Raw genomic sequence first — 27,685 nt, forward strand, 5'->3', positions numbered from 1 at the left:
TCCATCTTAACTAAGTTTTTGCCTGGTAATGTGTTAATATTTAGGAGGCTCCATGGAGCCTCTTCCCTATTTAATTATTGACTCCTTCCCTCTTGGATCTCTGACCCCGTAGCAGATAGTGCTGGATTTACACACCCTGTCAGGTGTTGTTCGGATTCCTGGATCAAGGGAAGGTGGAACAGGATTGCTGGATTCCCCAGCAAGTAGCATTAGATCTCTGGATCAGTGTCAGGTGAGGTACATTGGCTATGCAGATCTCCAGCAGGTGGGACCAGATCTCTGAATCCCTGGCGATGGGCACCCGATTGCTGGGTCCATGGCAGGCGACGCTGGAAATGCTGAGCTCTGTGCCAGCGATCCCGGTGTCATAGCAAACGGCGCCGATCCACTCCTGGCGGGCAGGGGATACCAGGACTCAGCGGCCGGGGGCGCTGGATCCCTCAGTCTCAGGGGGCCGCCCGGCATTCCGGCAGGTGGCGCTGTAGTCCTCAGTGCCGCCAGCGGGCGCCTGCTCCCTGCTCCCGAACGCGCTCCCCTGCCGGGGTGAAGGTTGAAGTTTGAAAAGTGCCGGTTGCGAGTGGCTGCGCTGGGGTAGGGAGCTCGGGGGCCGCGGGGTAAGAGGAGCCATGGCGGCTGGGGAGTCCCGGCAGGTGAGCGGGAGAGACTTGTCCGAGTGGAGATCCGCAGCGGGTCCCGAGGGCAGGAGACTGGGCTGAGCCGGGCCGGAGCCGAGAGTCCCCGAGCTGGGGATCGGGATGAGCCCTTCTGGGACTGGGCCGGGGTGAGAGCCCGAGGCGAGGAGGAGAGTCCCGCGGGCCGGGGGAGAGGGAAGAGGAGAGGCGGGCGGGAGGAGAGCCTGAGGGGATTTGGGGGGCGGAGGCGGGCGGGGGGAGACCCTGAGGGGATTTGGGGGATGGGGGAGGAGAGTCCCGCGGGGGCGAGTGGGGGTAGAGCCTGAGGGGATTTGGGCGGCGGGCGAGGAGAGCCTGAGGGGATTTGGGGGGCGGGGGAGGAGAGTCCCGCGAGGGCTGGCGGGGGGAGAGCCTGAGGGGATTTTGGGGGCGAGGGCTGGCGGGGGGAGAGCCTGAGGGGATTTTGGGAGCGAGGGCTGGCGGGGGGAGAGCCTGAGGGGATTTGGGGGGCAGGGGCGGGTGGGGGGAGAGCCTGAGGGGATTTGGGGGGCAGGGGAGGAGAGTCCCGCGGGGGCTGGCCGGAGGAGAGCCTGAGGGGATTTGGGGGGCAGAAGGGGAGAGTCCTGCGGAGGCGGACGAGGAGAGCCTGAGGGGATTTGGGGGGCGGGGCGGGTGGGGGGAGAGCCTGAGGGGATTTGGGGGGCGGGGGAGGAGAGTCCCGCGGGGGCGGGCGGGGGGAGAGCCTGAGGGGATTTGGGCGGCGGGCGAGGAGAGCCTGAGGGGATTTGGGGGGCGGGGGAGGAGAGTCCCGCGAGGGCTGGCGGGGGGAGAGCCTGAGGGGATTTTGGGGGCGAGGGCTGGCGGGGGGAGAGCCTGAGGGGATTTTGGGAGCGAGGGCTGGCGGGGGGAGAGCCTGAGGGGATTTTGGGGGAGAGGGCTGGCGGGGGGAGAGCCTGAGGGGATTTGGGGGGCAGGGGCGGGTGGGGGGAGAGCCTGAGGGGATTTGGGGGGCAGGGGAGGAGAGTCCCGCGGGGGCTGGCCGGAGGAGAGCCTGAGGGGATTTGGGGGGCAGAAGGGGAGAGTCCTGCGGAGGCGGACGAGGAGAGCCTGAGGGGATTTGGGGGGCGGGGCGGGTGGGGGGAGAGCCTGAGGGGATTTGGGGGGCGGGGGAGGAGAGTCCCGCGGGGGCGGGCGGGGGGAGAGCCTGAGGGGATTTGGGGGGCGGGGGAGGAGAGTCCCGCGGGGGCGGGCGGGGGGAGAGCCTGAGGGGATTTGGGCGGCGGGCGAGGAGAGCCTGAGGGGATTTGGGGGGCGGGGGAGGAGAGTCCCGCGAGGGCTGGCGGGGGGAGAGCCTGAGGGGATTTTGGGGGCGAGGGCTGGCGGGGGGAGAGCCTGAGGGGATTTTGGGAGCGAGGGCTGGCGGGGGGAGAGCCTGAGGGGATTTTGGGAGCGAGGGCTGGCGGGGGGAGAGCCTGAGGGGATTTTGGGGGAGAGGGCTGGCGGGGGGAGAGCCTGAGGGGATTTGGGGGGCAGGGGAGGAGAGTCCCGCGGGGGCTGGCGGGAGGAGAGCCTGAGGGGATTTGGGGGGCAGAAGGGGAGAGTCCTGCGGAGGCGGACGAGGAGAGCCTGAGGGGATTTGGGCGGGGGCGGGGGAACCTGAGGGCATTTGGGGGGCGGGGGAGGAGGAGAGTCGGGAGGGGGGAGAGCCTGAGAGGATTTGTGTGGCAGGGAGGAGGAGAGTCCCGTGGGAGGGGGGAGAGCCTGAGGGCATTTGGGGAAGCATGGGGGGACGACAACAATGAGATTTCACATTTGTAGAGGGACAGTAATTTAGAAGGGAGAGAAAAATTGGCCTCTGGAAAAATCAGCTAGTGTCTCCCCCAGCTCTTTCCCATTGTCACCTCCAAATTCTCCCTTCTTGGGGGGCTTTTCTCTGGTCCCTACTCCTCAGGATTGCCACCTCCCCCCAGAAACTCATCTTGCCTTCCTCCCCTACATCCACGCAGGGGCTCAAGTGTTCTCCTGGCTTGCTTGAGAAACTGGACCCCTTAGGAGTCCCCAGTTCCCTTACCCTGAGACCTTTTTTTCTTTCCATGAGGCTGTGGTTTCTCCACCCAATATGAAGCAGTCAGTCTCCCATTCTGATCTATTGTGTACAGCCCTCTTTCTGCTCATCCCAGTGTATGTGGGGACACATTCCTCTCACCAGAGTAGACCCTGTGATTTTCAGAACAGACTGGGTTGGCTCTGAACAATGGGGTTATCCTTCACTGATGACGATTATTGAGGTAGTGTCTAAAAGCCCAGGTTGGAGATTAGGGTTTCTTTGCGCTAGATACCATGCATATACACAATGAAAAAATGTTCCCTGGCCCAAAAAGAACCCCACGAATATGGGCTAAATTTGCTACAATGTGACTAAGGGAGGAATGCAAGTGTCTGATAGGTGTGAATGTTAAGGTTATGGTTTAGTTATTTAGGATGGCAGAAGGGTTTGTTATAACCAGGAGAAATGGGCTGAGATGGAGAAAGGGAAAATGTAAGGTGAATAACAGGAAACGTTTTCTGGCAGTGGAATGCATTAGGTTGTGGAATACTCTCCTATGGGAGGTGGTGTGTGTGCCCCATCACTTCGGACATTTTAAAAACTAATCTGGAAAAAAATCTAATCTGGGAGTATAATATATTACAATCTCATTCTGTGAGCAAGTTAGTGACAGAAAGGTCAGAGAGGTTTAATTTGATTTGTAAAAATTGACAGAATCACAATGTCACCCACTTGCTGTCCCCAATGGCCTGGCTCCAGGTCCTCAGGTTGGTGGAAATGTTGATATGTTGGTGGAAATGGGTTGAATTGGGTATAATTCAAATGCCCTTTCTTCCACAAACACAATGGTGCCAAATATGACAAACCTAGAACAATTATCAAGATATGTATTTTAGAAAATGTTTAAAATTAAAATTTTAAATTATACTTTAACACAGGAGCTGCATTGCTTACATAAAAAATCCCTGGAGAATCCACTATAAAGAATATTTCTGAAACAGCCACTGGGGCAAGGGAATACCCGATGTAATAAATAGGTCTTTCCTTCTCTCTGATTTTTTTATTTTTTGTGAGAGGAGGGATAATGTCTACATAATTCAGAGTAGTAAAGGGGACCAGATTCACAAGTGCTAGAAGTTGATTTATCCCAAACTGGGAGCTGTACTTTTAACTTTTTAAAATACATTTAGTGTAGGTGAAAGCTGCCAGACTCACGCTTGGTCTAAACACAGAGTTGCACCAGTTTAACTAAAGGCGTGATTTAAAATCCCTTTAGTTAAAAAGGTGCATCGTTGTGTGTGGACATTCTATATCGGTTTAAACCTTCTGTTGGTTTAGCTTGCATTTGCTGAATGCTGAATTGATATGAGCGTCTATGCAGGGGTTTGCACTGATGTAGCTGAATTGATGTTTAAAGTGATTTCAGTTAAAGCAGTGCAATGTCTATGTGTAGACAAACCCTCTGGCCCCAGCTCTGCAGTGGGTCCTGTGCTATTGGACTTCATTGCAGGTTCAGAGTTTAACAGCCTAGGAGACTAACCTTTTCTGGGATCCACAGAACAACTGCAGCATGGACAGTGTCAGCTTCTTGACACCCCACCCAGAATTCCTAAAAACCAGCTTTGCAAAATGATCATAAAAATGTATCAGCCCAAATGCAAATTCTGCTGTCTTACCCTTTTCTGTGTTGATTGACTGAATAGTATTTTATGTCCCCTAGTGCAGTGGTTCTCAACCTTTTTCTTCCTGAGGCCCCCAACATGCTATAAAAATTCCTCCCCCATCTCTCCCGTGCCACAACTGTTTTTCTGCATATCCAGTAGCTTAAAAGCCAGGATTGGCATTAGGGGATAGCAAGCAGGACAACTGCCTGGGGTCCCATGCCACAGCGGGGCCTTCAAAGCTTTGTTGCTCAGGCTTCAGCGCCACATGGTGGGGCTCGGGCTTTGGCTTTCTGCCCTGGTTTATTTTGGTAGACCCCCCTGAAACCTGCTTGCGGCCCTGCAGGGTGCCCCAGACCCCTGGTTGAGAACCACTGCCCTAGTGCAATCACTGTTAACACTGGGTATCTTCTGTCCCACAGAGGGTAGAAAGAGCCTGTAAATCACAATGCCTTAGGGTATATGTGTTCTAAATATACTGTATTTAGAAAATGGATAGGCAGATAGTTGACTTTCAGCCATGTTTTTGGCAGGGAGCAGAGTGGAGGAAACTTGCCCTGACACTGGCCACACTGTATCCATTCTGTGGGTAAATGAAGGATGTCAGTTTCCAGCGCAGTCAGTCCAGTATTTTTTGCCGGCCCTAAGCTCACACTAACCAGCTACCCTATAAGTTTGTCAGTACAAATGTACGGGTAGGACCAGAAAGGTGTGTTGCATATACCTATCAATATAGTTTGGGAAGAGGATAAATGACACACTTTTTCCTAATATTTGTTTAAAATGTAATTTAAAAAAAATCAAACTCCTTTTAGTAACTTTCTACACACTGGACAAAAGACTTTCTGATTTCCTGACCTAGAGTTGGTACAGTTTGGCTGAGTGACTCAAGGGCTCCATGATTCAAGTTCCTCTTGATGAAACCTTTTATTATTTGTTGTCAGGAATTTGGCTAGATTCCTGGCCTTACTAATTGGGCGAGAACTTCCTGGAGTCAGGATGTTAAACCTGAGCTACTTTGTTTCATTACCAATCCCAAAGTCTCCTTTTTTGGTTGTTGAGTCTGTAGTGAACTTGACATTGGCTTAAACCACGAGTAAAAATAGAATTTGTTCTCGCTCTCTCTCGTTTTGCTATTAAACTGAAATTTAAGCAACACCTGATTAGTGAAGAAATATGGAGAGCCTGCTTATAAAACTAGCTGTGTGATGTGCAACACAATAACAGCATTACAATGACTCAACAATTGTGTGTTTCTGAGCTGTTGGCATGTATCTTGGGTGCATTGTAAAGTCTTAACCACCCGTGACATGCACCAGTGACCTGATAATGCAAATCCTGATGTGGTTTGTTACTATATTTATGGTCTAATATTAAAGAATATGACAGGGAGACAGGACTCCTAGGTTCTGTTCCTACCTCTGACAGCGACTCTGTGAGATTGGGGAATTTACTGAGTGTGACAGGAACTTTATTTTGCTGCTCTTCATTTTGTATAAAAGTGAGGATCACGGTAAGTAATTAATCAGTCCTGGGCGCTGTGTGTGTGTATATATATATTTATTTTTCTTTAATTGCTATGGAGCCCTTTAAAACCCCTCCTCCTTTTCTAGAGCCCCCTGTGTGGAGCTGCTTACTATGTCATCAGCAGTGGGTGGAGCCAGGAGCAGGTCTCTGTGGATAGGGGTCTGGCTGCCCCTGCCTGGGTGGCAAGCCTATTCATGGGGGAACATGGGGAAAGTCTGTGCTATCTAAGCTGTATCTTGTTCTGGGGCTGTAAACAGAGCCTGTCAGTCCAGAGCTATCACCAGTACACCTTTCACCAAAACAAATATGTTTAAAATTGACTTAAAAAGCAAAGCTAAGAGCAGATTTTAATGTTGCCAGATCAATTTCAACGTGAGCAAAATTTTAAAGAAGCCATACTGCTTGCAAATCACAGCTAGGATGGGGGTTGGGACTACAGACTGTGTCTGTCTTTTCAGGTATAGCTTGTACAGCTGACTTTTTGACTCATTAATTTACAAACAGATGTCTGGATTAATTTATTTGTCTTCCTCAGTGATGAAGACTTGGTCATGCATTCACTGAAAGTTAGAGTATGGCTGTAACACCTCCAAACAGTTCCAGTTGGCATGTAGCTTTGGACAACTGGCAGCTCAAGTCATATTAAAATAAAGATCTGCACCTGTTATATAATGCCAGTGGAACTCAGACTCATGATCACGATAAGAACAAATTACAGCTTCCCTTTGGTACTCATTCAGGACACATAAATATAAATTGATATTAAATAACAAGAAGACAACCTTTGTGAGGACTCATCTCATTTGTGAGTTAGTGCCTAGTTGGGGTATATTAAGATCAAAGATGGGCTCCAAACTGCAAAGTTAAAATTTAGATCTGATCTTCCTCAAAATTTGTTGGTGATTGGAATCAAGGTTTTGGTCTGAGACCTTCTGTAGTTGAGATGAAGTGGTAGAACGCTATTGATGTGTCGCACACTCACTGTTTTGCTATCACATAATATCTCCAACTCTCTCCCTTTTGGTACTGGATTTAGGGCATCTATCTCCTGCAAGCGAGCAATGGGGTGAACCTCATGGATCCAGGGTTCCAGCAGAAACTGGAGGGTGAGAAGGAAGTAATTCGTCGAGCTATCCAGAAGGAACTGAAGATCAAAGAGGGGGCGGAAAATCTGCGCAGGGTGACAACAGACAAGAAGAACCTGGTGCATATAGAGCATGTGCTGAAATCTTCCAATCGGAAACTGGAGCAGCTGCACTGGGATCTCCAGGAGCTTAATGCCCGGATTGTAGTAACAGAGAAAGGGGAGAGCAAAACAGGTATGTCTTAGTACGTAATTGTTGGGCATGATAGCTTCAGCAGTAAACCTCATTATAGCCAATGCTTTAACTTTTTTTTTTTCTATTGGGGGGTAGTATGATGGGAAGGAAAAATCTCATCCATCTAGGAGAGGAATCTCAGCTGGTTCCTGCTTATGTCCAGGTGAGATGAACAGTGTAGAGGTATTGAAATTTGGAAAGTTGTGATTGGCACTAATCGAGATGGAAGGAGGTGATAACATAAATCAGAACGGGCAAAGGATTGAGTATGTTGGACATAGGATCACCTCCTGAACTTTATTTAGGCAGACGTACAGCGCTTGGGAGAGAAAATAGGGGCTTTGGGGTAGAATCCAACATGCAAGTTCCTAACAGAGGGGTGAATGTGAGATTGGAAGTTGTTGGTATTCTCAGTTAGGGCCTGATCCTAAGAAGCCAGCAGTTCTCATATTGGGTCAGTAGTAGGCTAGGGTAAACAACTGCTAGGAGAATTTGTCCTTCTATTGAGGCCGTGTATTGTACGTGTCTTTGAAGATGAAAACCTCATTTATACTACTCTTCTCATCTCATCTATTACCCTTTGAGGGAACTATGAGAAGGAGGGTAATGGAATTCACTGTTGTTGCACAGATGGTTCTATGTCCCCGGACCCTTGTCTCTGGGAAAGGAACCCAAACCCAGTGGCAAGGAGGATAGAGGCTCTGAAAAAGCAGCTGCACATTGAGATGAAAGTGAAACAGGGAGCTGAGAACATGATCCAGATGTATTCAAATGCAACGTCAAAGGTAAGCATTGCTGAGTAGAAATAAGCAGGGAGCATGCCACTTTGGAACAAGATTTCTGTTAAAAGTGCAAACACACAAAAATCTTTATTCCAGATCTGGGTGTGAAAGGGAGACGCTTTAAGGCAGAGTTGTTTTAGGTTAAATGACTGAGCTCATCTGTGTGTTCATGAGCTGATGCACAGCCCTGTGACAGCATGGTGTACTATCCTATGGGGGAACAGTGTTATGAATGCTGGTTGTGTTAGGCTTATTGTCACAGGATGTCATTGAGGCAATAATTTACTACAATTCAAATCAGTCTGCCTTCTGTGGGGTTTCTTGCACCTTCCTCTGAAGCATCGGTGCTGAACATTGTTAGAGACAGGATTCTGGACTAGATAGACCAGGGGTCTGATCTGGTATGGTAATTTATGTTCTTAGACTTCAGATACTGATTATGCTTCTGTTCTCTGATATTAGTTACTAGTATGAGACATTAGAATGGCTACCAGCATCTAACAGTGGTGGTAGTGCCACTAGATTAGAAATGGATACAAAAAAATCTCAGAAGTGGTTGATCTTGTCAGTCATAGACATGGAGTGCTGCCTCCAGAAAAGTCAATCCAGGCTTTGGGAGGTGCAGCAGAGGGAAAGGAGCCAAAACATCTGACCAAAGGTAAGAAAATAAAATGCTTTGGAATATGACCCTCAATGTGTGACACTATCCCAAATCATCAAGTTTCTGATATAATGTACCAAGTTGGTGCAATACTGTTTATTTCAACAGAGACTTTAAGATAGAGCAAAGTATAAATGGTATCTTTGTGTATGAGTTACTTAAGAAAGAGCTTTTGGGGAATTTACTGCTTTCTTATTCATCATGCTTTTTGTGTTTGACATAATCATATTTAATATTCTGGAGGAAAATAAAAATATAAAGTTTAATTAAGAAGCTTAATTTAACTATATGAGCAAGATAAAGAACTTAGACATTCTGATTTATTCCTCACCTCCATCCATACAACTCTGCCAGCACAATTGACTAGAGAAGCACAATATTGAATCATTGCAACATCAGCACAAACTCTTAGTTGAATGTACCCACAGTGCAGGACACTGTTACCTAGCAAACTCGTCACATCTTTCATAGGTGTCACAGCATTTCACAGATCCCTCATCTGTATCTACCATGGTTGGAAATCATCAGCCCTGTTGCTTATGCATCTTTTTTGCATAACTGGGCATTGTGTGAAGTTTTAGGACTTTCTGGGACCCCTTGTAAGGCCTTGTGTGTTGTGGTGCCCCATCTTTGTCCTAGTCTAACACATCATTAAAATCCATTTCTCTCCTGTATGGACCTCCCTGGCCATCTGTAATCTGTCTTGCCAGGACCGGAAGCTGTTGGCAACAGCTCAGCAAATGCTCCAGGACAGCAAGACGAAGATTGAGCTGATTCGCATGCAGATTGTGAAGGTATCTCAGTCGGCAGGTGGAATAGAGGATGCAATGGATCCAGCAAGTAAGATGCTTTGGATATCTGACATCACTCAAAGAAGATGCTTCTGAATTAAGAAGCCCCAATGCCTGAGATGCTAGGCCACTTGCTTGTCTGATTGTTATATTTATCTCCAACCTTACCAGTGAAGGTGGGGGCCACCATCAGTCTCCTGGAGCTACGCATCGAGGAACTGCGGCATCACCTATGCATTGAAGCTGCTGTGGCTGAGGGGGCAAAAAATGTGGTGAAGATCCTGGGAGGCAGGCGGGTGCAGGATCGCAAAGTGTTGGCTGAAGTAAGCACCATTGTAGTATTGCTACTTGAAGCATTGGTGGTGACTTTCTGTATGCTGGATAGTAACCTTTTTTCAGAGGAAAAACAGTATTACAGCTGTTGTCCACGAATGCCTTAGCTTTGTTCTGAACAATGATATGATGGCTCCCTACTTCAAAAGTCCCATTACACTGGTCTAAATCCCCCAGCACTGCCATAATACCACAGTCCCTGCTCATAGTGATGTTGTGGCAGGTGCTACTCCTAGCAACTGTAACGGTAGAAGGTGATAATTCCCTTGTATAACTGCTGTGACTGGCTGTTTGAGAGATTGTGTGCTTGTCATTGCCATCTGATTCATTGCCTGTAATATGCAATGACTCTTTTTTTAAAAGCCACATATAAAGCTCCCCCATCGTATGCTGTTCTTGTGAGAGATGTTATGTTTCCAGAACTTGCCAACTGACTTACATCATAAAGCTAGGACAGAAAAAAATGAACTTATAGTAAACTAAACAACAATCTCTTTTATTTTTCTAATGGTCAGAACAGGAAAATGTGAATTGGAAATTTCACTCATTTGCTATGTAACTTTGCGCAAGTCATTTATCCTTTTTGTGCCTCCATTTACTCATCTGTACAATGAGGATAATACTCATCCCACAGTGCTTTTGTGAACCATAGTTAATGTTTGTAAAGAGCTTTGAAGGTCTCTGATGAAAGGCTCTATGTAAGTGTGAAGTGTTAGTTATAGTAATTTTCCAACTTGGGCGTTCATTATACCAATAATTTTTAATTGGAAATCTCTTGGAGTCCAAATTGGTGTCTGCTTGTAGTGCACTGGCATGTAAGAAATCAGTTTTGGATTTTTGATCCTAGTCTGTTCTTTGAGTCGGAAATACCATGGTGGGAGCTTATTCAGGGCAGAATCCTCTAGACCCTCAGCAGCAGTGACTTGCAATGAATGAGTGATGCTGACAGTCCCTTCTTGTCCTTCGTGAGCAGGATGGGAAGTTGGGTCACTTGTGAAGTGTTAGTAGTACCAAGATCATGGCAGTGGCTATTCATTCAAAGCCTGTACTAGCTTTTTCTCTGCTCCTTGTTACCAGGCTCAGGGTCGTTTGCAAGAATCATCTCAGAAGATTGATTTGCTGCGCTTGTCCCTGGAGCAGCAGCTTAATGAGCTTTCTTCTGATCACCCAAAGCGGGCACTCATCAAGCAGGAGCTAGTGAATGCTTCCTCTCTGGGAGCTCCACATGTCAGCATCCAGCCCTTCACTTCACTGATCAAACCCACAGCTCTTACAGGTACCTGAGGCTGCGGGGGGTGGGGAATATTTCTTCCCTTTGTACCCATGTCATGACTGTGGTGGTTTTTGTGATGTGGACACTTGGTCCATTAGGAATTGGCCCAAGTCCTCAATTTGTTTCATGTAGGCCACCAAAAAGCTGTCAGATTGTAACGACTTTAATCGCTACTGAAGGCTGGGCAGCATCAGTCTAAAGTTTCTGACTTCCTATGTGGACTGACTAGAATAATTTCACTTTTCTTGAGAATAACACTCTTTGGTGAAATTCCTCAGGTTCATTAGAAGTGAGACTGATGGGGTGTCAGGATCTGTTGGAAAAAGTTCCAGGACGTTCCCGAGTGTTTGGTTCATCTCCCAACCATGGGAGCCCAAGTGACATGAAGTCCCTGAACCGAGCACGAGCTGGGATGAGTATTCATGGCCGCAGTACTGCAGCAAAGCACTTGAGGAATGAGGAGCTGTGTAGTGAGTATGATATTCCCTGTTGGATCAGTGATGGTGTATTCTAATGTGCCTGCCACCTTTCAGTCTGGTGTGAGTGCAGTGCGAGGAAACTTGGCTCCTGAAACAGGGGAAGAGGCTGAATCATTTGGTCTCCTATCCCTCTTAGTGATCTCCTGCGGTGGAAATCTGATTGGATTGTGTGGCTACCTCCAGCAAGAAGTATATTCCAATTTATGACCATATAAAAGATTGTAACCTACACTTTCTCCCTTGTCCAGATGAGGTGCTTGCTGTGCTCAAAGTGGACAATAAAGTGGTTGGTCAGACAAACTGGGGCCCAGTTAATAACCAGGCTTGGGACCAAAGCTTTGTCATTGAGCTGGATCGGGTAAGACTATATTTCTGTAGGATGATAGGAATTCCAGGATCTTTTCAGTCTTGTCCTCAAACCTTGTATTTAACTTAATTTGAATTATTTCTGTGGATTTGGTGATTTACTTGTCATTCGATTTTTGATCTATCTCTTTACTGGGACTGATAATGTGGCCTTCTCCCCAGCCTTAAATCTACTCTAAGTACAGGTTACCTCTGGTATAGCTTCAGTCTGAGCATTTGATGCCCCTCTTCTATCTCCATTTGAGTGGCCATGCTCCATCTTTTACCTGCAATACAGCTCACTTCAGGATATTTGGGATGAGGTACAGTCTTATGTAGGAGCAAAGTCAACAAATTACATCATGAAAATGAGCAATCTTTAAAGAAAGTTGTAGCTGCTGAAGGTCTGAAAAGACCAAAAAGGTGGGAAGCAATAGGAATGAGGAACTGTCACCTCTTCCTTGGAGCATGTTTCTTATACACTGCATTATTTAGCTGCATGGAATTTCTACAAGGAAGGAAAAGGAACTAGCATCAGAGCTAAGGTGGAGTTCAGAGTGTGTATGTTATGGGCCATTGACCTGGTCCATTACCAAGCTCTCTGCTTCTCTTCTTCCAGTCCCGGGAGCTGGAGATTGCAGTTTATTGGCGTGACTGGAGAGAGCTGTGTGCAGTGAAGTTCTTGCGCTTGGATGACTTTCTCGATAATGAACGCCATGGGATGTGCCTCTCTCTCGAACCCCAAGGGATGCTTTTTGCAGAGGTAAAGTCTCCAGATTTTACCTTTCTCCTCCAGAAGAGTCACTACTCTGGAGGTTTTCTTCAGGTATACACTGAAGTGATAGGTAATTCTTTTGGGTTTGTCTCTCCTTGCGTTGAGAAGGTTGCAGACAAATGGGTAAACTGAGGCACGGATAGGTGAAGTGACTTACCCAAGGTCACACAGTGAGTCATTGGGGAGCTTGGACTAGAACCCAGAAGTCTTGACTCCTATTTTCTCTAGTCTAACCTCTAGATGTACACTCCCACCCTCCCTCAATGCGTTGTCTTTATACCTCAAAGGTAATCTGCTTGGCCTCTGGTGGGGAGAGGAGGAGGGATGATGAGCACTTGTAATTCAAATAGTTTCCATCTCCCTGTTTAAAGTGTCGTGTCTACCCTGGAAACAGGTGCTTGTCTCAGAATGAAAGGAGTGAACAGGGAGGATGTGTGTTACACACATTTATTTAAGCAATTATATAGTTTAACTTTCATTTATTCAGATTCTTAATTTTTATTTTTGTTATTGTTTTGGGGAATAGTGAATGATGCATTTGTTTACGAAATGATCAATTTTTTTACCTTTGATTTGTGTCACGGTCTATGTAGATGGAAATTCAAATTAAATAAAAAATGCACAAAACAGCATTTTAAAATTATTAGTTAAATAAAACTACCTTAAATATGCTGGATACATTTAAACAAAGTTAATGAAAAAGTTAATCAAAACATGTTTTGCATTTAAAACTAACTGATTTATTAAACAAAGAAAGTATTATCTGTAATTAGTGAATTGAACTGATTGTTTGTCACCATGCCCTTTAGGATTTCCGAAGGAATAGATTTCATCCTCCTGCACCTAATTTTGATTCATAGATTGAAAGAGGAAAACAACTTTTCCTGCACTTTCAACTCACATTGATCTCTTAACTTAGAATGAACTAGTCATTAAACTGAACTCGTTGAATAAACTGAAATAAAATATATTCTTTCTGTATCTGTTGAAAAAGTTGGTTTAGCACATCAAAAAACACTGGTGAGAGATACTAAGGGCTTGTCTACATTGGCAATTAACAGTGCTTCAACTTTCTCACTCAAGGGTATGAAAAAATACCCCCCTGAGTGCAGCAAGTTGCAGCACTGTAAGCACCAGTGTAAACAGTGCCCCAGCGCTGGGAGCTACGCCCCTCGTTGAAGTGGTTTTTTAAGAGCGCTGGGAGAACTCTCTCCCAGCGCCATGCTGCAACCACACAAGGCATGTTAAAGTGCTGTCACAGCAGCGCTTTAGCACTGCCAGTGTAGACTAGCCCTTAGCCAGTGACTTTCACCAGTTCAGTGATATGACTTTCTTTAAAACTTGGCAGCAAACATTTACTACATAATATTCTATGTTTTTATTTAATTTCAATTATTTTAATACATTTAAGCCTTAACATAGATTGCCGTAATTTAAAATGTAGTTCTAAATACGTTTATTTTTTAAAAATAAACCTTTATTTAATTTAAATTAAAAATCTGTTTAAAAAAAAATCATTGATTATTACCCGCCCTAAGGAGTGGCCTTTGTCACTGATACAATCTACTCTCAAAAAGAAAAGGAGTACTTGTGGCACCTTAGAGACTAACCAATTTATTTGAGCATGAGCTTTCGTGAGCTACAGCTCACTTCATCGGATGCATATATATAAATTTTATATTTATATATTTATATAAATATATTTATATTTATATAAAGTCTGCTGCAGTTTCCACGGTATGCATCCGATGAAGTGAGCTGTAGCTCACGAAAGCTCATGCTCAAATAAATTGGTTAGTCTCTAAGGTGCCACAAGTACTCTTTTTCTTTTTGCGAATACAGACTAACACGGCTGTTACTCTGAAATCTACTCTCAGATGGTTGAGGACAAAAGCACCAACTAAAAACAAGGAAAGAAATAGTTTAAAAAGATGAGTGTGTTTATAGCCAGAAGTGACCCTTAAAGGGCCCCATTGTAATTACCTGGGCACTACATAAAAACCACAGTTTTTGACTTGCTTTTGTTAGGAGTCATCAGCAACACTTTACATTAAAGGGGGTGGCTTAATGGTTAGGTTTGAATTACTCAGACTGTCTGGAACCATGGGATCAAATCCCATCAGGTTGGGCTCATCCCTTCATCTTTCGAGATAATAAAGTGCATGGAACTCAGTTTGTTACGAGATCTCCAGGTAACCCCTTGAAAACCACAGTCCTGTCTCCTTTGCAGGAGACAAAAGATCCCAGGGCATCTTTCCTAAATTGGGGTCTGACCCAGTCTCCTTAGCCAAAATTTCCCCTCTTGTCACTCTTGTGTTGTGGAGTGACTGGTTACTGCTTCCCACTTTGGAGGTATCTGCATTTCAGCAGTGCTTTATGTATATAATTTGAAAAGTACACTGGCATCAATTGGGATGGAAGACACCTTAGAAATGTTATGAGTAGGGTCCCACCAAATTCACGGTCCATTTTGCTCAATTTCACAGTCATAGGATTTTAAAAATAGTAAATGTCATGATTTCAGTTATTTAAATATGAAATTTCATGGTATTGTAATTGTAGGGGTCCTGACCCAAAAAGGAGTTGGGGGGTCGGGTCACAAGGTGATTGTAGGGGGGGTTGCGGTACTGCTACCCTTACTTCTGCATGGCTGCTGGTGGTGGCGCTGCCTTCAGAGCTGGGCAGCTGGAGAGCAGCAGCTGCTGGCCAGGAGCCCAGCTTTGAAGGCAGAGCCGTTGCTGGCAGCAACGCAGAAGTAAGGATGGCATGATATGGTATTGTAACCCTTACTTCTGTGCTGCTGCCTGCAGAGCTGGGCCCTCAGTCAGCAGCCGCCACCCTCCGACTGCCTAGCTCTGAAGGCAGCAGCGCAGAAATAAGGGTGGCAATACTGCAACGCCCATAAAATAACCTTGCAACCCCACACCCCTCCTGCAACTCCCTTTTGGGTCAGGACCCCCAATTGGAGAAATGCTGGTCTCCCCTGTGAAATCTGTATAGTATAGGGTAAAAGCACACAGAAGACCAGATTTCATGGTCTGACATACTTTTCATGGCCATGAATTTGGTAGGGCCCTAATTATGAGCCAATCATTCTGCCTCTGTCAGCTTCTCTGTACTTCATGTTAATGGATACGTCTAACTTTAAAAATTCTTTTTTTTTTTTTTAACATAGCACCTGAGGGGAGTAGATAGTATAACTCAGTCCGGAGTCTGCCTTCATATGTGACTCCTAGTTTGCTGAATGGGTGTGAATGTTCTATTTGATCAGAAGGCTAAGCATGTGTCCAGGAGGGAAGTGAACTGCCCTGTAGAGTCTCCTCTGCTTCCCTGGCAGGTGACCTTCTGTAACCCTGTGATTGAGAGACGGTCCAATCTGCAGCGCCAGAAACGCATTTTCCCGAAACAGAAAGGTAACCAGCCTGTGAACTGACAGCCACTCCAATTAGGGGCATGTATGGTTATGTGGTTGTCGGTGCGGGAGATGCTGCAGCACTCCATGGCTTGAAGTGGTTTCCATTATACACAGGGTTTACAGTTTGGTTCAATGGCTCTCAGCACCCCCCACTGTAAAAATTGTTCAAGCACCCCTGGTTTATGGTACTTTTTGGAATGCTTCTGGGTTAATGTATGTGTGTAGGTGAGATCTATTAGTGTGTGGCAATGTCTCCACTCACCAGGGAAGTGATGGAAGCATGGCTGTAACATGGAATGTACATGTTATAACATTTACATCCATGCCTAACATGATTATGTGTCGGGGCTACGATTAGTAATTTCTGAACAGCATTGTTGCTAGTAGGATCCAAGTCTCAATCTGGTTGTTCTACCACCTATGCTATCACTGATAAGTGGCAGTGGTGAGAGATTTCCCAGAAAATTTAGACACAACCATGGTGTGGACAGGGATATCGATTGTCCAACAAGGCTTTGAAGTTGACACTTCAGCGAGGTGAATGGGTTGGTGGGTGGCACAGGTCATGTGCTCTTTTTCTCCCGAGCTGGAGCAAGAGAGTGAGAATTTATATTCTGAAGGCTCTTTGCAATTGGAAAAGCTCGATTTTTTTTTTAAACAACTTTGATTCTGCAGGAAACAGCAAAAATCGTGGAAAGACCTTAAAAACTCAGAATCCACAATTTATTTTCACAATTTTTCTGTTCTCAGGCTATGGGACTTAAATTCAGTATGGAAGTGCGGGTGGAAAATAAGAATGTAGTACCTTCACATTATCTTTTGGCTAAGTTCTAGTAGAGTATCAGTTTAATATCTGGTACATCTTCTGTGTGAGGATTATACCTTGCCATTGTAGGGGTCTGGACGTGATGAAATGGAAGATCTTTTTCAGCTCCAACTACTAGGACCTTATGAATACTTTCCTCGTTAGTTACCTATGAGTCTGTCAGCTGTTTTGATTGTCTAGGAGATGTGGTTATGGTGCCTCTTGGCCCACCATCCCCAAATTGGGCCTCTTTTTGGGGTGAGCAAATGGCTGCCTAGATGAACTAGGTAGGTCAGTGGTTCATGTAGTGCTTGGCATGGTAATCTTAGTAATATTTGGATTTCTCCTTCTCCAGGAAAGGAGTTTCTCCGAGCTTCTCAGATGAACATAAATATTGCTACCTGGGGTCGTCTGATGATGAACATTCTCCCTCCATGTAGTTCCATGAACACGCTAAGCCCCCCACTTCGTACTCCCATTCTTACAGACTTTTCCTCTCCAGTGCTGCTGCAAACTCAAACTGATTCACTGTCCATGTTGAGCAGGTAAGTCTTGTTCCAGTTAATGCTATGTGACAAATTGCAATGGGCACAAAATTAAAATTTGGTGAAACTCCACAAGATGGTGAAAGACCTTGGTGTGAAAGATCTATGTAGGAAACTCAGTGTGGGCTATTAAGAAAAAATACTGGCTGAGATGGTGTGAACTTTTATGGCGGATTCAGTATTTTAGGGCCACCTCTGATTTATTGTTGACCATTAGACAGATTTCCAGAATCACGGTTCTTCTTTGAGTATATGCCCCTATGGGTGCTCCACCATAGGATGTGCATGTGCCTGGGCACTCTCAATTGGAGATTTTAGCTAGCAGTGTCCAAAGATCTGTGCCTGTGCACTGCATGTCCCTGTGCAGGGGCATATAGGCAGGCGCAAATCTGTTCCTTCTCAACTGCCCTCAGTGCGTATTTTAGCTTTTAGATTTGCTCCTCTAGAAGAGGATATTTTTCACTGGTCCACTAGCCCTTGTAAAGGAGGAAGATCAAGTTGGTCATTAAGCTAGACTTCATTGCTGTGACGCAGTCAAACAATAGATGTCTACTTTAAATTCTTCATCAGATGGCCATTTTATTTATAGCCATTTCTATAGCTTTCATCACTCATAATGTCAGAGTGCTAGGTATTCTGACATGAGTATAAACACCAGCAGCACAATAAAGGCTTATTTCCTTACAGTTCATTTTAAAGGAGCGTACTACCTGTTGATTTCTCATAGGCTTGAACCCCAGGTGTGAATCAGGGAGTCTTACTGTCCAGTGCATTTAGGATTAACTTAAACCTTGCTTGTGCAATTCTGACACTGCACTATAGTGTCTGCTGTACCATATTTTATTCCACAGTGACCTCTTTAAAATGTTTATTCCAAATGCAGTGACTATCCAGTGGTTAAACTGACATTTGGCGAGGAACCTCCCCCTAAGCCTCCATGCCTTTTTTTGACAGCAGATTCCAAAGAGGTTGCTCCATCTCCTGCAGACTCTCCGGTAAGGATCTGGGTTCATAGCGAGATTTTTGTGTTTTGGTCAGGTTTCTTTAGTGGGTTGGGCCCTGCCCTTTCTTCTCAAATGCAAGTTCTTTTTGACTTGTAACTCTCAGGAAATTAGTGACTCCTCGGGCAGATGTTGATTTAAGACTGGCTAATATCCAGGGATTTGGGGTCCAATTGGGTGACTGGGCATTGAGCTTTTGATCATTCAGAAGTGGGACAGATCTGGACTCTAAGGGGAGGAGCTCCATCTTCCTAATCCTATAAACTGCCTCCCCTTGCAGAAAAAAAGTGGCAGGCGGGTCATCTTGGGATTTTAGGCCAGAAGTGGGGAAGAGGTATCTGCATGGGGAAAGCAGGGGCACAGAGCTTGCAGATGCTGTAAAACAGGAGGGCCTGTAAAGCTCTCCTCCTAGGAGACCTGGGTGGGAAGGAAGAGGGGATCTCATTCACTGAGGGGAAGGAGCAGTCGCTGCGGGAGAGGTAGAGATGTGAGTTTTCAGTGCTGTAAAGGTTAAATAGCTGTGCCCTGACACATACCTACCTTACTCTTCTACTTGGTGTGTGCCCATAGATGAAAGTGCATTCTCTCTGGTCACCAGAGTTCTCTAGAATTGCACTGAGACATGTGAAGTGACTTTCTGGAAAACCATGGTTCATCCTAGACTTTTTCAAATGGGTACCCACGCTGGGGGCTGACTCCAACAGGGAGAGAAAATCTTATTCTTGCATTGCTCAGTATGTAGAAATGGGCTAAGTAGCCAGAGATAATCTGTGTTTGTGTGCTCTGTGGGCCATACTCCACTCACAACAGAGACAATCCCTGTTTATATCACAAGAACAACATTCTCTCTGGTCACTGCTGGGTGACACAGATGGAGGCTTGGGTGTGGGTTTTCCAGTCTGTCCTGATCTGATCCAGTGGGCCTTTGCAAACACCATTCCACAGAACTGGATGTGGTGACTTTCTCTCCATTCAGTGTCTGAAGAGGCTACATGTGGAAGAGAGGACTCGCAGCTCTGCTGTAACAGAAACACCAAACTGGGCTTCTCAGAGGTAATTGTGGACAGCATGGGGCTCTTTTGGACACAAGAAAAGGGGATATTGAGCTGACATTTTTTTACCATCAGTCTTGAGTTCTGTTAAATAGGTAGTATGACCTCTAATTAGGAAATTAATTTCTCAATAACAGACTTTTCATACTGTATTTATAGAATACAGGTAAAACTCTGTATTTTACCTTATTTATCCAGATGTCTGCATAGCATTATCTGTGTAATGACCCTTGATGATTACCCTATTAACAGGCTGTGCAGTATAATTGAGTGAATCTTCCTAGTAGAAGGTAAAATAATTTAACTGCCCTCAAATGGCTCCGCATTTTTAAGCATTTTAAATTCTCTAGGGCTTAAACTTGTGAGCTATTTAGCTATACCTCTGTGATTACAAAGTAACATACTTCAAAAGTACCCCCAGTAGACCCCACCCCTTGTTTATTATATTAATGTAGCTATTTGAGATAAATTAGTGCCCATTGGACGGGGGGCATACATAAAATAATAAAGTTGTTTGTAGAGTCTAATCCTGCTATTGGGCTGTATATAACAAGGATACAGACTAGAAAAATGCAACAAGAAAATGCTAGGTAAAAAACACAACAACAATATTGAACCATCAGTTATGTACAAATGCATGAATAACAAAATAAACGTTAGCTGATCTACAGCTTCAACTATTTCCTTATGTAGGAGCATTAACGTATCAGTCCTTTCGCCCTCACTTTGGAGGTCTGAAGTTGGTAGCAAGGACAGTCAGACACATACATTGACATACCTGCCTTCTCTCTGGGAGGGACATTTGTGTCTTTCTAGCCTATATTTTTAGCCCTTCAATTCACACACAGAGGAGAGGGAAACCTGTGTTCCCAGCAAACAATGTTCCTAGACTAAGCCTTCTAACTGCTTATTTATTTTTTCCAAGAGGTTCTAGAATCTAGTTTTAGTTTCCTTGGTAACAGCATGTGGCCAGCATAATGTTTCATGGCATCTGTCCACTCAGCTACACATTTTGTATCCCCTTTTGGCCCTCTAACACCCCCACTCTCCCCTCATCACTACCTACCCCTATCTAAGAACTAGAATCCTTCTCATCCTACCAGCACCCGAGACTTGGTCTCCTCCCATACCCCACCACCAACTTTTTGTTCTTCTATCGTTGTCCTGACAGCATCTTCATATTTACGTGGTCTTGTCCCACCAGCTACCCTCTAGCTTCGTTGTTTCCTTAGGGTTGGCTTCTTGCTGTGTAAACCTCCTTCCCTTTGGTATCCATTTCTGACCTTTGAGTTTACTAGTAGTGCTTTCTCTGTTTGCCTGCAGGAAGAGGGCTGTTCAGCTTCAGGATTTTCACTGCATTGCCATGCTGGGACGAGGGCACTTTGGGAAGGTAGAGTGGGAATAAGGGGCTTCCTTGAAGGGGGTGGGTGCAAAGCTGTTCCCCTCTCTTTTTCCACCTCTGCGTCTCATAGTTTGAGTGGAAATGTTCCAAAAGGGGAAGTGGCTCATTCCAGTGTAAATGGAAAAATCAGCTCCTGCCCCACAAGGAAAACAGCTGATATTCCTGTTAATAAGAGGGTCTTTAGGGTGTTTAGGGATTCCAAAGCTGGAGATAACCTTTAAGGGCTGAGGATCCTCTACCTAGCCTCTTTTCACATACCCCATGTAGTTCATATGCCTCTAGCTCCAGAGCTCATCAAAGTTATTCCTTGCATCATCCATAGGGGTCACTGGAGAACAGCATTAGGTGCTCTTCCTCCCCAAAGATTGAGCTCACAACTCCTGGGTAGTTGGAGCACTGAATAGCTATAAAATCATAGGACTAGCCTTGACACTCCAGATTTTAAAAATAGCATAATTTAAAATTAGTTCTATCTGGAGCTATTCACTGCAGAGCATACGGGAAAAATAAAACCCTCCTTGGAGTTACTTGGCCTTGGCTTTGACAATGACTCTCTGGAATGGACGGGAGCAGTTTGTGTGAGTACCTGCTGGCTGTGTGGGTGGGAGTCCAAGTAGCCAGATGAGAGAATCTCAGAATGACTAAGAGTGCTGGATTATTGGCTTTTTTTTGTCTTTCAGGTGCTGCTAGGTCAATACAAGGCAACAGGGAAGTTGTACGCTATCAAAGCCCTAAAGAAACAAGACATCATTAGCCGAGATGAGATTGATAGGTGAGTCTCTGTCCAGAGGGAGCACTTCCACCAGAGGCTGTGAGATCACCTCTCTAATCATGTCAATCTCAGCACTAATGTGGTAGTGGATCCCTCTTAAGCATCAGAGGGCTAGAATCAAGACTTGGAGGAAGCTTATAATGGTGTTGCTCCTGGCATCTAGCAAAATAACACTCACCTGGGGGGAAGAGAATAAAACTGGAGTTTGGGTACGACACAAAATAAATGTCATCTCCCTTTTTTGTTTCTATAAATCTAAGTGTAAAAATATCCCCCTGTACTTCCATCTCCAAACATAGACTTCTCTGCAAAGCTTTGGCGATGACATTTTCTTTCTTTGAACCCTGACAGCTTGAACTGTGAGAAGCGAATCTTTGAAGTGATCAACTCCTTCAGCCATCCATTCCTGGTGAACATGTTTGCATGTTTCCAGACATCAGATCACGCATGTTTTGTGATGGAATACACCCCTGGTGGTGATCTCATGATGCGCATTCACTCTGATATCTTTCCAGAACATGTGACACAGTGAGTTAACTTGTTTCAGGCTTCAAAGTACCATAGATGTTTGACTTGGTTCTTAAGTCTCTGTAGTGAAAACTCTTCCTCTTTCTCAGGTTTTACACAGCCTGCGTAGTGCTGGGACTCCAGTTCTTACATGAGAAGAAAATTATTTACAGGTAACATAACAGTAAAGTGTAAGAAACCCAGCAACCCAAATATTAAATTGCGCATTTAGCCACATGTGTAGTTTGCTGCCATGCTCGGGTTTCTTTAGCACTCTGTCCACCTAGCCAGCTCAGTGACATTTCCCTTCCACCACTCCTGCCATCACATTCAAGAGTTAAACTGGATCTTTTCCACAGTAGACTGGAATGAGTTGGCAGAAATAGAACACATCCAAACCTGTGTCTGTATTGACCATACCAACTTACTGTTAACTATGCCAGGGAATGTCATTAAGAAACTGTCTGTCAGACATATTGCCAGTGGGCCATCCACACTGAAGCAGCGATGAACTGGGGCGAGGTAACATGTGTCCTCTTTCCAGGGGCATCCTGGCAATGGGGCCTGCTATTAGCAGGACACATCCTTTGATAGCACAAGCCCCTCCTTGCACAGAGCCATTTCCTGATACTCTTAGGAAAATAAATTAATAAATACAATAGTCTGTGAAGAGCATCCTCTAAGGTGATATAGTATTTGAGAAAATGCACTCTCTATTCATGGTTGATTGTACTTTCCTGGTCCTAACATCTGGGGTTATGTGCCAATTCCCAGACTTCACCCCCCATTCTCTTCCTCCTCTGCCTGCAGGGACTTGAAGCTGGATAACTTGCTCTTAGATGCTGAGGGCTTTGTGAAGATTGCAGATTTTGGGCTGTGTAAGGAAGGTGAGCAACTTTGATGGTACCAAGACTGAGCCATCACCCTTGCTGGAGCAACTCAGGATCTAGGGTTTGATAACATGTTCACAAGCGCAACTAGTGGAATTGCTGGGCTAACACAGTTGTGTTCAATCCCACTTAAAGAAATCTTTCCTATCTGACCACTATGAAGTTGGGAGCAGTTCCTGTTCTTTCTCTCTGGGTAATTTATAAAGGGGGTTACAATGCACTTGACTGTTCTGCGGAGCCAAGATGCAGCATCATGCAGTTTTCCTGAGGAGGGCCTCGTCCTTGCTATGTGGTCATATAATAATTGTGGCTGCAGGAAGTTTCTTTGCCTTGCTGTTTATATAAACAGTGTCTTTACATTCCTTCTTGTGCTTCAGCTTAGAAATACTAAAAAGACAAGCTGCTAGAGTCCTTAGTAAAGATTCCATGCTTCCTCAAGAGTAAATGGACATGGGTGGGCAAGAGTCCTGCAAGGTCAGAGGCAGATCCCTCTTGGAGTAATGTATTAATGCCAGTTCTCCTCTCTTTGCCCACCTGTCTCTGCTATTCTCAGCCATGTTGTCTATTGTCCAGTATCACCGTCTCTGCTGTCATCACCTACATTGCCTATTATGCTTCCAGAAAATGTGATGATGGATAACCAATTGAGAATGTGTATGGTGTGTTCATAAAGGCATTTTCTCCACAGGGATGGGTTTTGGGGACCGCACTAACACTTTTTGTGGCACCCCTGAATTTCTGGCTCCAGAAGTCCTGACAGACACCTCATACACGCGGGTAGTGGACTGGTGGGGGCTTGGTGTGCTCATTTTCGAGATGCTTGTTGGTGAGGTGAGACCATTTTCCTCTGGGGAAAGGGAGAGGTGGGCCTCACCACATGACATGAGTGGTCACGGGCTGGGTGCACCTAACTGCTCTTTATTTATGTCTTTAAAATAATGTAAGTGAATAAAAGTACATCTTTGGGTTCCTCTTGCATTAAAAGTATAATTCCTCTAATTGCTTTTGTGGTGATTTGAAACCAGCTATAACAGCCTAACATTCCCAATTCTGTTCTCTCCACTAATGATCCTTAGTATTTATATCACGTTTTCCTCATTCACAGCACTTGTCAAACTTACTTAATCCTTCCAAAACTCTGAAGTATTATCATCCCCATCTCACAGTGCAATAAACAAATAGTAGGATACAGATACTATGTATGTCAGATAACAACATGTCTCCACTGCAGTCTCCATTCCCTGGAGATAATGAAGAGGAGGTCTTTGACAGCATTGTTAATGAAGAGGTCTGCTATCCGCGATTCCTTTCTTCTGAGGCACTTCCCATACTCCGCAAGGTACTGCAATGGGATCTCCCTGGTTTTACTCAGGCCTCAGCACAAGTAGAGCCAGAGAGACACTCTTCTAACTAGATGGCATTTCCACTTGTGTGTGTGAGTGCGTGTGTTTGTGTGCTTCCAGAGGTGTCCACATATCCTATAGGGAACCCTTAAGATCCACACACACACACTTTTTTATCTCTTAATTTCTCATCCTTGACACCTCCATACACACATGCCATCCATATAGCCATTGAGGATTAAGCAGGGTTCCTATTGGAGTCTATCCTGCCAATTCTCAAATGGACAGATGTTAAATAACTCTAGGGTAGGGATGTCGGATTCATTCTGTGGATAGGGCTGAATTCCATTTCTAATTATCAGTGGATCAGCGTATACAGTTACGGCTATATGCTACCTAGAGTCCACAGTGGATCACCCACTGATATAAATGGGTGGTTTACAATGGACTAAACTTGAGTTTAGTGCTGACTAAATAAATGGAGTAATGGTCTCAAGTTGCAGTGGGGGAGGTTAGGTTGGATATTAGGAAAAACTTTTTTCCTAGGAGGGTGGTGAAACACTGGAATGCGTTACCTAGGGAGGTGGTGGAATCTCCTTCCTTAGAAGTTTTTAAGGTCAGGCTTGACAAAGCCCTGGCTGGGATGATTTAGTTGGGGATTGGTCCCCCTTTGAGCAGGGGGTTGGACTAGATGACCTCCTGAGGTCACTTCCAACCCTGATATTCTATGATTCTATGACTGGTTATGGCCCTGCCCTGAAGGGAGCAAGTGGAAGAGACTGGATGGTTGCTGCTCTGTTTTCTCTCTGGAATAGTGTTCATGTTCCTCCTCATTCCATGTGTTGAATTTGTCTATTGGTATTTCCTGCAGCTTCTCCAGAAATGTCCAGAACGTCGCCTTGGGGCAGGAGAGAGGGATGCAGAGGAGATTAAAACCCAGCCCTTTTTCAAGGTAAGAGCTCAGTCCCCTGTGCACCTCTGTGCTCATATGTCTGAGCTGCAGAAGAGCTATTTGCTTTCTGTTGCTATAGAGGCAAACTTGCCTGTTTCTTTTGGTCAAAAATGAGAATCTCATCAGTGGTCGCTAAAGCCAAACAATTATCTACATAACCTATCTTTTAGAACCTCCTGATGGAAGACTGTATTTTCTGGTACTGTTAGGCTTCCAAGCACAGGATCTTTATTTCAATATGTGCAGCTCCAAATTGAGTCTTAAATGTCCCTCACCTCTTAATTTCAGGCATACAATCAAACATCTGCCCTATCGCATGGGAATTCTCTTGCTGTGGGTATACAGATTGTCTGACAAGCACCATCTCTGAATTCGGGAGGAAGGGTTGAGCAGTTAGAATATAAAACTTGAACTGTCAGAGTGTTCACAGAGGAATATGACTGCTGAATAGTTTAGGGTGGAGAGGATGCTATAATCTATACATTATGAAGGGAGGCCACTGAGGTACTAACACTTTTTGAATACTGAAACCAACTGTATAAAACAGTTGAGCTTTATCAATGTCCAGGACTATTCTGCCATAAATGCTAATATTTGTAAAGAGCTATGCCAGGCCCTGTAGTAATGAAAACACACCTTTGGGTAGCCCCTATACAGAGAACTGCTTAATGGTCTCCTGATAAGAGCTTATGAGTCTAATTTAGTTTTGTCTTTGCTGAATAACAGTCTGAGCTGTAGCTTTGTTTTTTGGCTGATTTTCTGAAGAGCAGCCTTAAGTTTCATGGAAGACACTGATTTAGGAGTGATCTCTCTCTTTCCTGTGGTGCACATCATTTTGGTTATCTTGGCACTTCTGTTTCTAGCCTGGTAGAAATCAGGCATGCAGCAGCTGATCTGGTAGGGAGGAAGGATACATAACGCTACTATTTCCTACCTACTATCTCACAATTCATTAGTCTGTTAGTGCCAATCTGGTTTTGTAATTTCCTCTATTTACAGGAGATTGACTGGGATGCTCTGTTTGCCAGAGCACTGAAGCCCCCTTTTGTGCCCTTCTTAAGAGCTCCCACTGACATTAGCAACTTTGATGAAGAGTTTACTTCCCAGAAGCCAATCCTGACTCCTCCAGACGAGCTCCCTGTCCTGACCACTGAGGAACAGGCTGTCTTTAAGGACTTTGACTTTGTCTCCAGATACCTTCTGGAAGTCTGATTGCTGTGGTGTAAGGAGCCTATGCAGACCACTACTACACTGAGAGATCCTAGAGAGGAACTTGGTACTGACTATTGGAAGGTCAAGTTAATAACAGGCAAAGATTATTCATAGGTCTGGTAGTATTAAGGATTGTAGAAAGCAGACTGTTCTGCAAGCTGGTTGCTCTACTGCATTGTTCAGTGTGTGCACATCCTAGGCGGGAGTGTACTGGATGTGAGCTTTAAGAAGGTTCATGCTTGCTGGCTGTGTTTGAAACAGTACCTGGCTGTACTCTGATGCCACCATTGGATAGCTGTGGGCACTTACAATTTAAACTTGATTTCATTTAACAATGTATCTACATGAAATAGAACCTTCCCAAACAAACTCCATTACCTCTGCAGCAGGGCCTCGCAAGCGGTCTAGCGTTCTCAGCACTGGATGATCAGCAGCAGAAGAACTGGCACTTTCCACTTATTTTCTGAGAGAAGAAAAGTGGCACTATTTCTCCTTTGCAAAGGATTTAGGCCCAGTTGTGTTCATAGTTTGAGGGGGAAGGTGTGCAGTGGCTTAATACAACCAGAATGATGAAAGTTGAGTTTGAAAACTGCCCAGACGTTACAAGCTGAGATCTTAGCCTTGCTTTGTAGAAGAAACAAGATTATTTCTACTCTCCTGCTACTCTTAAATCTTAATTCCTGTCTTTAATAAGAACTGATTTAAAACCCTACAAACTTTGCATATATTGTTTATTGTAAATTAGAGACTCTCCCTTCTGATTAAACTTATGTCTTTCATCCCCCTGACTTGTTAGAACATCTCAGGAGTTGGGAGAACACAGATCTTCTGCTTAACACAGAGAGAAAGTGTTCTTTATCTCTGTAAATGTAACGTTAATACTTTTTTCCCTTTCCTCCTTCCTTTCATAAGAGTCTCTTGTCACTCCAGCTGCTTGGATCTGTCCCCTTTGTATGTGTTAGCCTTATTGGGGCTGTGTATGTCACTTTAATGATTGCAGGCAGGTTATTTCTCCACAGTTTTTTTTACCTTACTATGTATATGCTGTATTTTTCTCAGATAATATAAAATATTGTGGATGTTTATATTGGAAAAAGTAATAAATATTGATTGTGAAACAACTCTGACTAGAAAACAGCCTAAATATAGAATAATTTGTATCAA

At 44.9% G+C, this 27,685-nt stretch overlaps 1 protein-coding gene across 1 annotated transcript; it reads left to right on the plus strand.

Moving 5' to 3' along the window:
- The first annotated feature begins 575 nt into the window (after positions 1–575).
- Positions 576–27,642, plus strand: PKN3 (protein kinase N3). Its single transcript, XM_048823278.2, has 22 exons — positions 576–650; positions 6,904–7,186; positions 7,817–7,971; positions 9,340–9,469; positions 9,592–9,743; positions 10,831–11,029; positions 11,305–11,496; positions 11,754–11,863; positions 12,470–12,613; positions 15,963–16,038; positions 17,201–17,390; positions 18,274–18,385; positions 19,368–19,444; positions 20,767–20,833; positions 21,526–21,617; positions 21,969–22,145; positions 22,235–22,297; positions 22,935–23,011; positions 23,703–23,845; positions 24,246–24,353; positions 25,229–25,309; positions 26,309–27,642. The coding sequence occupies exons 1-22, from the start codon at positions 627–629 to the stop codon at positions 26,519–26,521; spliced, it is 2,865 nt and encodes a 954-aa protein (XP_048679235.2). The 5' UTR covers positions 576–626; the 3' UTR covers positions 26,522–27,642.
- The last annotated feature ends 43 nt before the right edge of the window (positions 27,643–27,685 follow it).

The sequence above is a fragment of the Caretta caretta genome, chromosome 16 (genome assembly GCF_965140235.1).
Source record: "Caretta caretta isolate rCarCar2 chromosome 16, rCarCar1.hap1, whole genome shotgun sequence".
NCBI lineage: Eukaryota > Metazoa > Chordata > Testudines > Cheloniidae > Caretta > Caretta caretta.

Bases quoted from the DNA above. Each gene is read 5' to 3' on its own strand.
- PKN3 (XM_048823278.2), top strand. From the start codon at position 627: ATGGCGGCTGGGGAGTCCCGGCAG. The intron at 9,470-9,591 runs GTAAGATGCTTT...CAACCTTACCAG, and splicing joins GGATGCAATGGATCCAGCAA to TGAAGGTGGGGGCCACCATC. The intron at 9,744-10,830 runs GTAAGCACCATT...CCTTGTTACCAG, and splicing joins ATCGCAAAGTGTTGGCTGAA to GCTCAGGGTCGTTTGCAAGA.